Here is a 16,944-nt window from a genome sequence, read left to right as displayed (position 1 = left end):
AGAAGATCAGTGTTCATACCATCCTTAGGACAGAGCAGAAGTCAGTCCGTATCTTGTATGCATTTTTTTTGTATTCCCAGCAACTAGCATATAGTAGATGCCCAATGAATTTATTCATATACTACCACTGGAGAGGTGGTGGAGTTGTCAGTCACAGAGCTTGGTTGGAGCTAAAGTTTGAACTGAGGTCTTTTATCTTATAACCTACTACTCTTAAAATACTCCATATAACCTTTCAAGGGAGCATCCTCACATGTTATTGTCAAGAGGATGGTGACAATATGTATTAGTAGCGTTTGAGTTCGTATAGCTTTAACCATGAGAATAAGATACAGAATAAATAACACTATCAAAGTAAACAAGAACGAAAGACCTAGAGGGGAAGACAGTGGAAAAAGGGGTGGCAATCCTTCTCGGCCTCATTTTCATATACCCATCATCACTTCCACTATATCTCAATCAGTGATTAAATTATAGGCATGCACACACATGCACACGCACACGCACACGCACACGCACACACACACACATTTTAAGTGTTATAATTATTGGTTATACTGTAATTATCTGTTTATCTGTTCATAATCCCATTAAGTGCTAAGCTCTTCTATAGTAAAAACCTCTGATGTTCCCATTTGTATCTCCAGAGAACCTGGAACCTGCCATGCCTGGCAGACTGCTGATTACTGGCTGAAACTATGACTGACTGAATGAATGCCTTCATGCCGTTTAGAGTTTCATATCAATAGGTTGTCAAATCTGTCTGCATCTCAAAATCATCTAGGAGCTTAAAACAACAACAACAACAACAAAAACAGGATTCTGGGACTCACTCCTAGAAATTCTGATTCAACAGTCTAGAGCCTGAGAAATGTGTCTTTTTAAAACAATCAGCATGCAATAAGTAGTGTAAGCTCTTTCTCCATTCTGGAATGTTGTTATAAAGAATACCATTGTCAACAGGAGAGACTCTTTATCCTCTGTCACTTCCTGAACCAGGTGTCCGTGGTGGCCAAATTCGTAAAGCTCAGAGAGGGAACATATCTCTCTTGCTTCCTATAATCCTCAGCAGCTGTTTGTAGCACAGAGAAGGAATTTAGCAACTACTATTTAATCATATTTAACTGGAGTAGTGTGGGGTGCCATCGAGTGGCTGCTATTGCCAGAAATCATGACACACACTTGGTCAGAGTGACCTGAATACTCCTTGGAAGGAGACAAGGTGAAAGCAATGGGAAGAATCTGGACACTGGCTGAAATGTGGGCTCTGGCGCAGGCCCCATTCACTACCTGGATTAGAGGATTACGATTTCAAGTGAATTTGGTATCCTCTAAGATGGAGCCTCTCCTACAGTGAACTGGGGCTGCATGTGCAACCAACAGAATACAGCAAAAAGGATGGTATGTCCCTTCTACATTTAGGTTATAAAAGACATTGTGACTTTCATCTTGATCAGGCAGTGTGTCTGTCTCTGTTTCTCAGATTACTAGCCCTGCGGGAAGCCAGCTGCCATGCTTAGGAGTAATCCTATGGGGAGGCCAATGTGGAAAGAAACTGAGGCCCTCTGCCAATAACTACCCGAGTGAGCTTGGAAGCAGGTCCTTTGGCCCCAGTCAGCTTCAGATGACTGCAGCCATGAATGCAATCTCATGAAAGACCCTGGGCCAGAAAGAACCATCTGGCTAAGCGTCTCTGGAGTTCCTGATCCTCACACTGTGAGAGATAATGGTTGCTGTTTTAAGCTGCTAAATTGTGCAGTAGTTTGTTACTCAGCAAAAGACAATATGCTTAGAAACTAATGAGGTCAGTGGGGTTGGGGAAAGAGGTTCCTAAAAGTCAACTCCCCCTTCGCTAGCTTTCCGTTTGGTTACTACACACAATCAAAGCACCAATTAGAAGCATGGCCCTAAAAAAATAAATGCTTCCCCCTTGATTTAATTGGAACTGGGAAGGAAATGAAAAGGCTTGTTATCTAAAGTATAAAATTTGTTATGAAAACAATACAACACTTTTATTACTAGCCTAACACCTAAAGATAAGAGTGGTAACACTTATTATCGATTGTATACATTTAGCTTTTCAAAAACCCAATAAGGAATTATCCTCATTTTATAGATGAGGAAACTAAAATTCAGAGATTTTAAGTAACGTGGTCAAGCAACAAACAGAGCTATTTAGTTAATTGCAGGATTATGTGACTTAGGGTGGTTTATTGGAACTTGGGGATTTCCTGGGATGCAACAATAAAGAAAAAAGTCCTAGGGACACTACCCTACTACATCCAAATATTGTGCATTTTCAAGCTATCGTTTTGGCAGCTTATAATCTGCAATGAATTTTGAAATGTTCCCTATGAAAATGAAAAGCACAAGCCTTTTTAGTCTTTATCTCACAGTATCCAAGAAAAACTTTTTTTTTTTTCTGTGAAAAAAGTAAAACAATTGTTCTCATGATACAAACTAGCAAGGAAATTTTTCAGTGTAAGAGTTTCTACAAATTTGTTTCAAAACAGCTATCGAGTCCACAAACCACTGACAGGTACTCTCTCTGGGCCTCTGCTGAAGGCCCTTCCATCACGGCTCAAAGGATGGTGGGCATGACTGAGTGGACTCCTCACAAAACTGCACAGCCAAGCAGGTGCTCTGGCAGAAGGGGCAGGCAGGTTCACAACTTCCTCTTCCACAGAAGTACAGAGACAGCTGGCTCACAGGACTGAGAACTTCGACATTAGCAGTGCAAGAGTGGTTTTCATACCTGGTAGGTCAGAAGGGTCAACCACCAGCAAGTTAGCGTAGCCCAAACAGCTCTGGCCCTTTCTCTTTTAAGAAGATCCACATAACACCCACCAGAATGGCTATAATCATAATGACAGGCAATTACAAATGTTGGCAAGGATGTAGAGAAATTGGAACAGTCATACATTGCTAGTGGGACTGTCAAATGGTACACGTGCTATGGAAATAGTTTGGTGGGTTCTCAAAGAGCGGAACACAGAGCTACCATATGACCCAGAAATTCTATTCCTAGGTATATATTCGAGAGAAATGAAAACATATGTCCATGTAAAAACCTGCCACAAATATTCACAGTGGCGTTATTTAGAATAGCCAAGAAAGGGAAGCAACCCAAATGCCTACCAACTGATGAATGAATAAACAAAATGTAGCATGTACCATATAATGGAATGTTATTCAGTCATAAAAAATATCTGAAGTACCAATACATGCTACTATATCCTTGAAAACTCTGCTAAAAAAAAAAACACATACTATATGATTCTATTTATATGAAATGTCTATAATAGACAAATCCATGCAGACAGAAAGGACATTAGTGGTTGCAGGGATGAATGTAGGGGGGATGGAAAATAACTGCTGACATTTAACATAATGAAAATGCTGTGGAATTAGATCTACTTTAAAAAATTTTAAATAAACTTTAAAAATGGAAAGATACTTAAGATTTACCTATAAGATTGTCATCAGTGGTATAAAAGCAGTAAATGGGGAAGGCACCTTTAAATATCCATCTAGAAGTAATCTGCTAAATAAATTACGGTAATAGGCACAGAATTAAATATTATGCCATCATTGGATTGAAGCTGTTGGGCATTTAATACAGAGAAATGAAGACTTATATTCATCCAAAACCCTGTACATGAATGTTCACAGCAGCTTTATTTGCAATAGCCTCAAACTGGAAACGACCAAGGTGTTCATCAACAGGTGAATGATAGACTTAACAACCTGAATAAATCTTCAGAGAACTATGCTGAGTGAAAAAAAGCCAATCCACTTATTATATAACATAATATTTTTGAAAAGATAAAACTATAGAGATGGAGAAGAGATTAGTGGTTGCCAGTGGATAAGAGGTGGTATGAAGGCAGGAAGAAAGTAGAAGTGACTATAAAAGGGCAACATGTACTGAAAGACCATTCTGTATCTTGTAACTTGACTGTAACAATGTCAGTACGCTGGTTGTGATACTGAACTACAGTTCTGCAAGACGTTACTATTAGGGAAACTGGGTAAAGGGTACTTGGTATCTCTGAATTATTTCTTACAACTGCTTATAAATCTAGAATTATTTCAAAATGAAAAGTTACATTTAAAAATGTCTACAAAAGTGAACAAGACTAAGTGATTGATTTTTTTAAAAAATTCATCTACCATCTTCCTCCTCCTGCCCCCAATCCAATGACACATGGTTGTGACTTTCTGGCATCTATAAATGCTTGTAAAGGAAGATTGGTGCTGGAAAGGAACACTCGTAACTATGACTCCCTTTGTAAAACATTAACCCTTCACCTAAATGCTGGTGTTTTCACTTTTTAAATTTCCAGAGCTGTCTAACTAACTTCTCCGTAAACATTCATCCAGATTACTCAGGTAATGGGGAATACTGTTTCGATCCATCTAATGTTCTGATTCACTTCAAGGGATCATACATCTCACATCTGTCAGTCTTCATAGCATTAGAAAACCATTAAATATATCAAATAAAATCTTCCTAAATAAAACTTAATCTTTGATGATTCAGAGGCATTTCGTAGTCTTGAAGTTTCAGAGTCAGAATTATGAACACCAAATCCTGTTTACAGAATTGTGATGAGCAGGCGTAAATAATTGAGATAAATCTGTAAATCTATTGTACCTCCATGGTTTAAATCATAAGCTCCTGATATCGGTTACTTCCTTGCCACTTTCCATTCTCAAAAATGGAATATTGGAATCTTTAGACAAATAGTATGGAGTTGTCAGATTCCAGATGTTTTGATAATAAAAATATTAATAAAAGCTTTTTGCAGTATAAAAAAATAAAAACTGCATTCTTCCATCTTTTGGATCATTTCTTGTAAATCCACTGAAAAACACAGTGGTTAAGCAGCACTTTTACAATGTGGAAGAGTCTTATCACTATGCAATTCTACAGTTTACTGCAGGGAGTGTTTTGGAGTCACACTTGTGCTCTGCAGTGGGCCTTTTGCTGCCTGTCAACAGGAAGGAGCCATTGAACTCCCACAGCTTCCAGGGGACAGTGGACACATTCCAGAAAAGGCTGAGATAACTTCTTCCAAAACCCTCTCTGGAAATTCTCCAGCAGGATTAGATCTCTTCCTAGCAATGCTTTTCTTTTCACCAACTGCTACTTTCAACAAATGTGCCGCTGTGTTTAAAACCCCCTTGACAACTATTAAAGGTGAAATATCGAGAATTAGGCCCTAAGGTGATTATATTTTAGTGGAACTGCAAGTATTTTAGAAAGTCCTATTAATGTAACTGAATATTCTGACTGGCTAATAACAAGATTTTCCCTTCATTTCAATTCTCCCCAAGTACCAATATTCAACTCCAAGCTGTCATAAAAGCCATTTTGCTGTAACGAAATGAAAGGAAGCCAGTGATCAAATTAACATGAATCCAATTCGGTGCCTACTTATGGAACACCAAGGGAGAGACACTAACAGATCCCAACATGAAAATGAAGGCCATAGATAAGAAGGAAAAAAAGAATAGCTATTTGTGAATAGAACTTGTAAAAATTCTTTCCTGGAGAAGTCAATCAGGTGAAAATTTAGGAAAAAATTATAGATTGTATTATTGTTTCACAACTTGCCTTTACTGAGTACCAAATGTGTTTAAGGCTTTATGGTAGGTGTCAGAGATAAGAGAATGTGGTTCTTTCTCTTATGCTCAGAAATCTGTCACCTAGTTGAAATCCATATTTTTAACTCATTTCGAAACACAAATCAACAACAGCAACACACAGACAGAGACACACACACGCACACATGCATGCCCTCTCTGAAAGGCAGAGGGAGATAGATACAAAATGACATATATTAACCTTCTTTGATTTGGAAAAGCTATCATACATTTTCTTATGCAGAACCAAATGAAAACAATTACTTGAAGAAAATTAATGTGGCATGTTTAAAATGTATTGTGGTTTTCTCCAATTTTTTTTTTTTTCATATACATGAACAATTTAATATATGTCACCAAGGTGGAGAAGGGAGAGGATAGTGTCTTAGTCACCTTAGGTGCCTATAACAAAATACCACAGACTGGCTTAAACAATAGAAATTTATTTCTTGTAGTTGTGGAGAAACTCCAAGATAAGGTGCCAGCAGATTCAGTTCCTGGTGAGAGCCCTCTCCCTGACTTGCAGACAGTCACCTTCTGGCCATATCCTCAGCCTCACAAGATGGGGAGAAGGGGCTCTGGTCTCTCTCTTCTTCTAAGGACACTAATTCCATCATGGGGCCCCATTCCCATTTTCATGACCTCATCTAAACATAATTACCTCCTAAAGGCCTCAACTCCGAAAACCACCACACTAGTAGGTTAGGGCTTCAACGTATGAACTTCGGGGGTACACAAACATTTGGTTCATAACGGAGAGGTAGTTTTCCATTTAAGAGGTAAAAGGAATGAATCGCTGTTTATAGAATCTAGAGAAAATTGCTATTTTTTAAAAACTTAGTCTCTAAAGTGAATTATTTTCATTCATTCATTCAAGCAATCAAACACATAATCTCTACTTTACAAAAAGGTTGTGTTCCAGATGAGAACTTATAAACTAGTCATCTGGATTTTGGAAAATTCTATTTTCTGATTCTATAGAAATTGTTGTATTATATAGTTCTTAACCTTCTGGAGATCCTACAGCAATTGTAAAAATTTGATTAAAGGAGACCTCCTCTCTATCCCCAAATGACAAAGAATTTGGATAGAACCAACATTTAGAATCCTCCAAATCCTAGGAACCTCCAATTCTTAAATTAAGAACCCTAGCTATATGTGGTTGATAGATCTCCAGAAGGGCCCTAAACTACTTAACTCATAATGAACAGGTATCTAGAGGGCTATAGATTTTTACTATTTTTATGAGAAAATAGAATCTATAGTATGGGTAATATGAATTATAGCCCCTGGGCTCTGACACAATACAGTAATATGATCTTTGGTATGCTGTTAAAACCTGTGTAGACCTCAGTTTCCTGAGCTATAAACATGTAGATAATGATGCCTACACCTCATGGGGTTTTTGTGAAGAGAATGAGATTCTATGAAACACTTGGCTCAATACATGAATACCTCAATTCATGGCAGCTATTTTTTAAATTATCGTCAGCAAATATCCATTAAACATACATTTAATCCACAAGACGAATCTGCCTACAGAGAAGTCAGAGTCTAGCAAGGGAGAGAGAAGAGATAAATAACAATAAAGTAAGATGCCTTGATAAAGTATGTGCAGGAGAAATGGAGGAATAAAAAAAAAAGGATACTTGACTTAACATAGGGACAACTGGGCCAGGTGAGGCCTCACAGAGTAATGTCTGAGTTCAAGCTTGCCAGTGGGGGATGGGACGGAGGGGAGAGAAAAGTGAAAAATGATATTGTAAAAGCAGGTAAGGGCTCTAGGTTTGAGTTTAAACTGGGTGGGGTTGAGACTGGGGATATACAGAAGGCTGAAAAGAAGGTGAGATCCAGGCCAAGTCAGTTAGAACAGGGGTCCCCAAACCCCGGCCATGGACCAGTACCTGTTTGTAGCCTGTTAGGAACTGGGTTGCACAGCAGAAGGTGAGCGGCAGTCGAACGAACGAAGCTTCATCTGTATTCGCAGCCGCTTCCCAGCGCTAGCATCACCGCCTCAGCTCCACCTCAGATCATCAGGCATTAGATTCTCATAGGAGCACCAGTCCCTAGTGCCAAAGAGTCTGGGGAACGCTGAGTTAGAAGACTACTGTAATAGTCCACATGAAGAATGGAGGACATCCTAATGCCATGGCAGGAGAGAAAATGGGCGAGGGGAGGAAGTCCAAGCCTCTGGCTTCTCATTCTGCAGTGGATGGGGGTGCTATTTGATGAGTCAGGGAGCGCAAGGGCAAAAGGGTAGGTAGGAATAAGAGAACAAGGAAAGTTCTGACCACCTAGAAATGTACTTCTCTGCTACCAATCTTATTATCATCATAGATTGATTGTACAGTTTCAGACATACCTGTTGAGTTAGGAGGCAGGCCATATATTTGAATTATTAAACTGTGGATTAGTGAAAATTCACTGTGTTGACATATTCTCTGATAGGAAAAAATTTGGAAGATGAACTGTGAATTGAGTTCATAATGTTAAGAAGTTGAACTTAAGCTAGGACCTAAGTCACATATTTGTTTAGGGATTTATATACTCTTGTCATCCTGAGAAAACATTAAGCCAGCTATGCTCAAACATGAATTACACACTGAGTGGTTGAATTATTTAGCAAATTGCTATTTTCCTTCACTAAATGGTCTGCTAATGACTGACTGCTATAAGGAAGCTTTCCAAAGTCATTCTCCTATCACATTAATATCTAAGAGAATACAATAACCGTTTATGACCTAACCCAGCTCACCATTTCAAAGTCCTTTTCTTTGACTATCATAATGATTGTAACAATAGCAACTAATCAGTCCTTACTATGTGCCAGTAGGTTTTTGCTATAAATTTACAAGGACGATCTCAATCCTTATAGCAGCCCTTTCACATATCTCCTTTTCACAGATAAGTACACTGAGGCAAGGAGCAATTAAGTCATTTATCCAAGTTTACACCAATGGCCGGCAGAGTGACTCCAAAGCCTGCTCTTTTATCCACTAAGCCTACTGTAAAAATTATTTAAAATGGATGTTTGTTACAGAAAATCTTGAATGTAGAGAAAATGTTTTTTTTGGTTGTTGTTTTGTTTTTTTGGGGTTTTTTTTTTTGGTTACATTTTAAAGTAAAAACAAAAAGCAGCCAAGAGTGTGGCAGAATCCATGTTTCCCCGTCTACTATTTATAAGCAGAGACCTTGGACAAGTTAAGCATTGGATGCCTCAGTCTCCTCTTCACCTGGAACATTCCCTTGAAATGAGAGTAAGAATATTTACCTAATTGATGAGAAGGTTCATGTAGAGGATTCGCCATGAAGCTATGCTAATATTATATAATAAACACATATGTAGAATATAATTCTATTCTACTTTTTTCTATGCTTCATAAAAAGCATATATTTGTACTCTAGCATTTCGACACTGTACAATCACTTTATGAACCTAATTTGAGCTTGGGAGCAATATCTTATATAAATGCTTTAATTATTCCCTCATTATTAGTTATTTAATGTTTCCAAGTTTTTACTATTCTTAAATAATACTGCAATGAACAGCTTTCCACATAAAACTTTAGCTATATATTAAATTATTTCCTTAAGTGAAAGTCCTAGAAACTGGCCAATTAGGCCAAAAGGTCTTTATACTTCAAAATTTCTTTCCAAAACAAACATACATTTTAAATAATTTTTACCCATCAACGTTCTCACCAGCAGGGTCTACATCAGCAGTCTATATAACTGCACTCTGGTCAACACCAGGCAATTAATGAAGAAAAATTAATTTTTTCCACTAATTTAGTCTAATATAAAATGTTCTATGTGTATATTAAAAATATAAATCATACAGAAATCCCAATGTCTGAAAAAACAAACACTGAACATAAACAATAAAAATTTATATGAAGAACTATTTCTGGTTAATGCTTGTAACAGAAAAATAAGTAATAAATTCAAATGTATCCTCTACTTTTCTAAAGTATTATCTGTGAATATAAGCTGGTATTTGTTAACTGGTCACTTATGTTAAGAGTCTTTCACTTGGGTTATTAGTACAGGTGTCCCCCGCTTTGAAGAGTTGTTTTGCCCCTTTTATGAAAGACCTACATTAGTACTCATTTTAACCAAAAGAAATCTGAAGGGGACTTTTGCTTTTAGGAAAAAAGGTGAAGTGAAAATAGCACTCAGGTTTGTTTTGCAGCAAAAGAAACACTCAGCATCAAGCTGCCAGAGCTTTGAACTGTGCCTGTGAACATCCGTGCTTTATCTCGATTTATTTTGTGCATCTGTTAGCAAGATGTGTCCTAAAGATATCAGAAAAGCCTAAGGGAGCCCGTAAGGGAGTACGTTTAGTGTAAAACTAGATGTAATTAAGCGGTTTCGTGGTGGTGAATGAAATAAAGACAGTGTGTGTGCAGTGGATTTGGGGTCTGGGAACCAAATTTTTCCATATAAATTAATGGTAACGGCTTCTTCGCTTTACACCGTTTCGGCTTACCAACGGTTTCATAGGAATGCTCTACTTTAGGATATTGTCTGCATTCCACAAAAATTCCCCCTAAAACTAAGGAACTTAGTCTAATTACCAAAACTAGACTTAAAAACTCTGAGAGAAGCATTATGTCTTAAACAATAGTAATCCTTGAGAACAAGTATGGATTTTAAAAAGTACAGTTCAGGCATTTGTTTATTTTGTCTAGAGACATGGAATATTTTTTTTAAATGGAATCTACAAACCCAACCACAAAGAAGCCCTATAAAACAGTAAATTCAGTTCTACTAAGAGAGACCCATAAAAACTAGCTTAAAAAAAAAATCCTGTATGAACTTAACTGAAATAAGACTCTTTCAGTTGAATTTTTAATTGTGTACATAACATTTTGCAGAAGATGGGCCATTTTTGCTAATCAGTAGCTGAGTTGGCCAAATTTGGTTTATGTCATTAGTATTATCATCAATAAAGCATAAAACAGCTTGATTTTTCCAATCCCATGTGGAAGCACGGAGTGAGAAGTTAGAAAAATATTTTGACTTTCTCACAGAGAAATTTCATATGCATTTCTCACAAATGAGAAACCCTGAGTCCCCTTGCTTGTACTTTTCAGCTCAGTCACCACACCCAGAATAAATAAGTGGTGTAGGACCCAATAGCTTTAATTTAGAATCAACCAGCTCCTACTTGGGTCATAAAAATCCTCATGATGACAAGTGTTCCACTATCCAAGAATTAAGTAGCACTGAAAGGAAAACTTGATTAGCAAAATGTCAGGCAGGCACTGGGATAAGCTATTCAAAGCCTATTAGGATAAAATGGCATTAACTCTGGCCTAATTTATTATAGCATCAAACAAATCTTGCATCACTACAGACTGCAACACCTCACTAATGAGTTAAGAAGATTTCATTATGAAACCATATTTTTCCTTTAGAGTCCCTGGCTTCAGGATGATAAAACCATTAAAAATAGAAAACACAACAATGTTAATAATCAAAATAGTAACTAACACTGAACACTTATGAGCTAAGCATTGTACCACGCATTTCACATGCACTATTTAATCTTCTCAGTAACCATGTAAAGGGTCATTTTTTTTCCACTTTACAGAGGAAATGAAGGCTCATACACTAGAAGTTATTGCACACAATCACTGAGCCTGTACTTGGTTTATGGGATTCAAATCCTGGCTGCCTGGCCCCACAAACTGAGCTCTTAACTGCCTTAACTATAATTCTGTAGCAAAATTACACTAAGTTTAACTTTGTCTGCTAGGAAAATAAGAAAGTCATCAAACTAGCAACCTGCAAATACCTAGAGCACACTACTGGGTCCTAAATAATAATCTCAGGTTTTGTGAGGAACAATTTGTACCCAAGGCAACCTAACACCGGTATACAAAAGTGAGCCAACGGTTACAGCATTTATGTGATATACACTTGATCTGGTTTTTCTTCCCCATTCAAATACCCTCATTAGATAGACTTTGGTGTCCTACAGACAGCATAAATGAGTCATTGATTCTCAGGTAGCAGGCCTGCTTAGAAATTGACATAAAAGCAAATAACGTGTGATTTCAGTGAGGTTATGACTGAAAAAATTCTCAAGTGTAAACTTCTGGTTTGAGTGTACTGGAGGATAACATGATGTGGAATGAGAAATGTGTCTACCGTGTTCAGCACTGGGCAGTTTCTAGAGCCAGGATGAGTAACGAGTTTTTCCCATGTCTCTTTAAACTATGGATATGCAGCACATAATAAGATCAGTTTTAGATCTCTCTCTATCTCTAGATATTAACTATATAGGTTTATGTAATTAAAAATACACATTTTTAAAAACATGGATATAAAGACTAGAAGATTTTTTAAATGGGCCTCTGGCAATGAGTCGGGGTAACTAATCTTAGATCAAAACAAAAAGCTGAGGAATGCTATCACAAAATATAAGAATTTCTCCATCTCTAAAGATCACAAAGAAGTATTAATTAGCTTGAGGTCTGACTTAAGGAAAAACTTTGAGAAGTATGCAAACACTAGAAAAGGCCTGCATAAATACCACCACCACTCCCCAATCTCTCTTCAATAATTATGGTAAATAATGAATATTATGAGCCATATACATACTTATGCATGCCAACTATTCATAAGCACTCTTTTGGATGAAATGGACCTAAGAGTCTGTAATTGTCCAGTATAACTACAATTACATAAACGTAGTGTGGACAAAGAAAGGGGTTCTACACAAAGTAGCCTCACAGGGTGACCTAATCATCAATTCCTAACTGGGCAGGTCATGGTGAGTGCTCATGCCCCAGGCATATAACTGCATTAGTAAAAAATTTATTATTACCTTAAGTAAGCCCTGTCCATTGTTTTTGCTCATTAAGGTTAGTGCACCTTTGAAATAATCACCCTCAAGAAAGCATATAATCTTATTAATTATTCTATAATCCAATTTCCGCCTTACTTTCCCCCATCTCCACGTAATCTGACTTGAGTTCCCTCAAATCCAAATGCATAAAAGAAACTGCAAATTGTCACTCTCCAGAGCATGTGAGATCTTGCTTTCTGGCAACTGTTGTTTGGGCTCAAATAAAACTCTTATGAAAATTCTTTACAGGTTTGGATGGTTCTTATGTGGACAATAGAAAGTACCACAGAGCACCTGGTACAGGGAGAGCCAAAGGGCGTGAGGGCTGTGGTGAGGAGGAGAAATCTGAGGTTGAGACACGAGAGGCTTCCCCAGAGGAGTGGGGCTTGAGCTGACACTTAAGAGATTAGTAGATGAGGGTAGACCAATGAATGCAAGAAGGGTTTCCAAATACCAAGGGGCGGGATAGGAGTGGGGCTGCCATACTCTGAAAAACTAAGATACTGGGCAGGCCTGAGGAATATTTAAAATTCGACCTCAACTTCATTAAGCAATCAGCATGTGTAGAACAATTTGCCTTCACTAGAAAATCAAATCAGCAATGATTTAAAGCAAAGTAAAAGATGTGAACACTATAAATATTAAAGGAATTGATTCTGAGCAGTGGATGAGAGACTTCACGCAAGTGGCATGAGGCCAGGTTATTAGTGATTTTAGAAGGTGGAAAACCTAGGAGGCAGAATGTTGATGGGTATTTCAAGCTGAAGGCATAGTATGAAAAGAGGCACAGAAGGGTACAGTAGGTAGAAGAGACAGGGTTCCAAAGTAATGCAATCATCTCTTAGCCTATTGATGTTATCTTTCAAGCACTTTATAAATATCCACTTCTTTCCACCACCAGCCCAGACCAGGGCACCATTTTCTTTTATGTGGACTCCAAGCTGGCTTTTAAGCATCCACTCCTATCCCCTCCTATTCATCTCTACACTGCACTACCAAAACTGATCGGGCCACTCCTACTTGAAGCCTTTCAACTGTGTCCTCTTACTTTCTGGATACAACCTATAATCCCTCACTTTGCTTAGAGTCCCCTTCATGCACTGGCTCACACCTGCTTCCAGCCCAACTTCTGCCCTTCGCTCCTGCTCAAAGACTCCCCACCACACCCACTTTCTTCCATCTTCTCCACTGCACCCTATTCTCAGGCAGATCCAGGCCAGGAAAGCTCCCTTCCCCACCCACCCCACTTCCCACTAACCTCATATTTATGCTGTAAACCTCTGCTGAAAGATCTTTTACTCCAGAGAAATCCTTCCTGACTCATCCCCCAAAGCCCCAAGCTAAATTAGTCCCTTCTACTTAGAATCTAATCACACCCTAAATACACGTTAACATTTGGTTAGTATCTATGTCCTTGAGGACTAGGGCTGTGTCTGTCTGGTTCACCATGTACAGTTCACTCAGCACCTGGAGCACAATGAGTACTCATTACAAATCTGAATGAGTGGTATGCTGGGTCATGAGGTTAGAGAGCGCATTAGGGACAAAATGGGAAAAACCTTGAAAGCCAGTAAAGTCCATTGACCTTTATTCTATAAGCAACAGGGAGAAGATGGCTGGGCCAGGCATTGGCCTTGCTGTAGACACTGCTGGCCTCTATCACTGCTCTCAGCATCAACCAGAATGGCTGACTCAGCTTTACCAGCCTTCATCAAAGAAGCACAAAGAAACTCAAGGTCTGCTTTCCACTTCCGAGTGAGAAGCCCTCAGAGCAGCAGCGGTGAATCATTTACCGAGCAGGGCAAGATTACAGTCTTCTTCTTGACTTGCCTCTTTGGAAACTTGGTCTGTCCATCTGCTCACTGCAGCAGGCAGTAATGGGTGACTCTGATCTACGAACAAAAGAGATAACCCCCTACTTTAGGTGAGCTCATATTTCCACATGTATACTCTAACTTGGGACCCCAAATTTACCCCATTTTGAAATAGGTCATTCCTCCCCCTCTTAAAGCAAGTTCCTACCCACTCACTCCTCTCTAACCTCCCAGTGGTAGTTTTTGATGTCACATCCACCTCTGTGAAGTGTTAATCCAAGGTAAACCCAACTTCCTGAACTGACTGTTTTGCTGAGATTCAGGCTGTCAATATGAATTCCTTAAAATTCCCTCTACTTAAAATGTCATGTCACTTTTTACATGCTACAATGCAGCTGAACCTGGAAAATATACTAAAAGTGAAAGAAGCCAAATGCAAAGGTTACATATTGTATGATTCTATTGATAAGAAACATGAAGAATAGGTAAATGAATAAAGATAGAAAGATTAGTGGATGCTCGGATGCTTGGGGGAAAACAAGAAGAGTAACTGCTGGTGGGCACGGGTCTCCTCCTTTGCGAGTGATGAAATGTTCTGGGATTAGATAGAAGGAATAGTAGTACAACATTATGGATAAACTAAATGCTACTGAATTGTCCATTTTAAAATGATAAATTTTATATTATGTGACCCTCATGTCAAAAAAATTCAAACAAAAAAAAAGTCAGTCTTTCCCTCCCAATTCATAGAGTGGCTTTCCATCCTCCTATGTGCACTCTGGGTCCTTTCCTTCCTTTTTCAACAATTTATTCGTCTCTCATTTCCCTTTTTATTTCAATTTACTCTTTCCATAGGATCCTTTTTTTCCTACTGATGAGTTTATTCAAGTCTTCCCCAACCTAAAGATCCTTCCTTTAATCCTGTTTTCTTCTCCAATTTCATCTAGAACATCTTCAAGAGCTCATAAAAAGCAGCTCATATCAATAGCCTCTGCCTTTTCAGCACCAATATTCCCTTCTAGTTCCATTTCTGACAATAAGGAGTCTAGAAAAGAGTGAAACTTACCTGCTACAACACTTCTAAAATTGATAAGAAAAATGTATAAAATTCTTGTAAAAATCAATGGATGAGCCTGTAAGAAACCCTGAGGTCAAGAATTGACAGGCATGAGTTTTTTAGATGTCAGATACTCTTTAGAGCTGCACTGTCCCATAACAGGGACATGAGCCACATGTGGCTATTTAATTGTACATTAATTAAAAGTAAATTAAACTAAAAGCTCAGTTCCTCAGTTGTACCAGCCATATTTCAAGTGCTCGATAACTACCTATGGCTAGAGACTATTATGTTGGATGGTGTAAAATATATTCCATAGAAAAATTTCAGTATCTAGAAATAGAGTAGCTCAAGATGTACTGGTACCTGATTCAGATAGTACAGAACCTGAAATTACAAAATCTTGAAAGAATTCCCCAGAATAAAACAGAGGAGAGGCAGATGTAGTATTCACTAATCCCCAAAGTAGAGCTCTATATAATCACTCACACATTATAAAAAAAAAAAAGGCCACAGGAACCATTTAGCAACACATGAAATTATAGCGGTTGAATGGTTAAATAGAGCAAGGTAGAGATATGGGACCTGATGCAGCAAATTTTTATTAAAGCAAAAGCATTGTCCAAAATCAACAGTTAAAAAAAAAAAAGTAGTATCTATCAAACAGGCATGAACGAAAAAATTAGCTCTTTTTAAAACTATTCCAAAAAACAGCCAATCTGAAGCCTCAAATATTATAGTGTACAGGTAGCAAAGAGAATGGGATAAATAAAACGATAAAATGACCATCTAAAAAACTGTGTACGCTATCCTGAGAATCTAATCTCTTAACTTACTACTTTCTGCTATGGACTTTTAAAAACTGACCACTACGGTCCTACAATAAAACATCCATATAAGCAACTAGTGTTGTTAGAAGACACGAGTTTACTTAAAATGATCCTACTTACGTTGGATAACCTAGACATACATTTATTTGATAATATAACCAAAACCAGTCTACCTGATGAATTTTAAATATAAAGGTGGCATTCAGAGATCCTGTAGCAAAAAACGAATGTACTTAGATATAAGAAAACAGAAAATAAGAGCTGCTGAAGAAAAAAAAATGTCCTTATAGCTACGAAGGGTGGCCCTTATTTAAAAATACAATAAAGAGCATCTGGTTAGAATAGTGGTTCTTGAAGTATAGCCTGGACACTGCTGATGGTCCTTGGGCTCTTTTCAGGGGTTCCGTAAGATCAACACTATAATACTAGTAAGGAGACTACTTCTTCAGTAACATCTAACTCATCATTGTAAAATGTCCCATAGACTACATGATGTGTGATCTCAAAAGACTGAGTGCATGAGCATATAAGAGAATCCAGCTGTTTATCATTAAGCCAGACTGGCAAAAATGTCAAACAATACCTGTTTTCACTAATTTTTTTTTGTTTTTTCATGAAAATGTAGGTTATTTATGTTATTTATCATGTAATGGGTTAATTATTATTTTTAGATGCATCTAAAATTTTTATTTAAAAATAATGTTAAAATTAATTTCTAATAGAGTAAGTGCCAATAGA

General features: G+C 37.7%; 1 protein-coding gene across 3 annotated transcripts in view; it reads right to left on the bottom strand.

Moving 5' to 3' along the window:
• Positions 1 to 16,944, bottom strand: part of ELOVL5 (ELOVL fatty acid elongase 5) — a 68,438-nt gene that overhangs the window by 35,368 nt on the left and 16,126 nt on the right. The window contains exon 2 of one of the 3 annotated variants that reach the window (XM_039853126.1): positions 14,299 to 14,397. The exons of 1 other annotated variant lie outside the window; for it this stretch is intronic. Coding sequence is in view for 1 of the 2 variants with exons in the window: in XM_039853124.1 (XP_039709058.1) it covers positions 14,336 to 14,360 (25 nt within the window). In the remaining variant the exon portion in view is untranslated. The remainder of the gene's footprint in view (positions 1 to 14,298; positions 14,398 to 16,944) is intronic. One more of the 3 variants, XM_039853124.1, reaches the window with a different exon arrangement.

Source organism: Pteropus medius, unplaced genomic scaffold (genome assembly GCF_902729225.1).
Source record: "Pteropus medius unplaced genomic scaffold, Ma_sr-lr_union100, whole genome shotgun sequence".
In the NCBI taxonomy this organism is placed as follows: Eukaryota; Metazoa; Chordata; class Mammalia; order Chiroptera; family Pteropodidae; genus Pteropus; species Pteropus medius.
The sequence above is the reverse complement of the archived record's forward strand: the minus strand, read 5'-3'. Positions and strand labels throughout refer to the sequence as shown.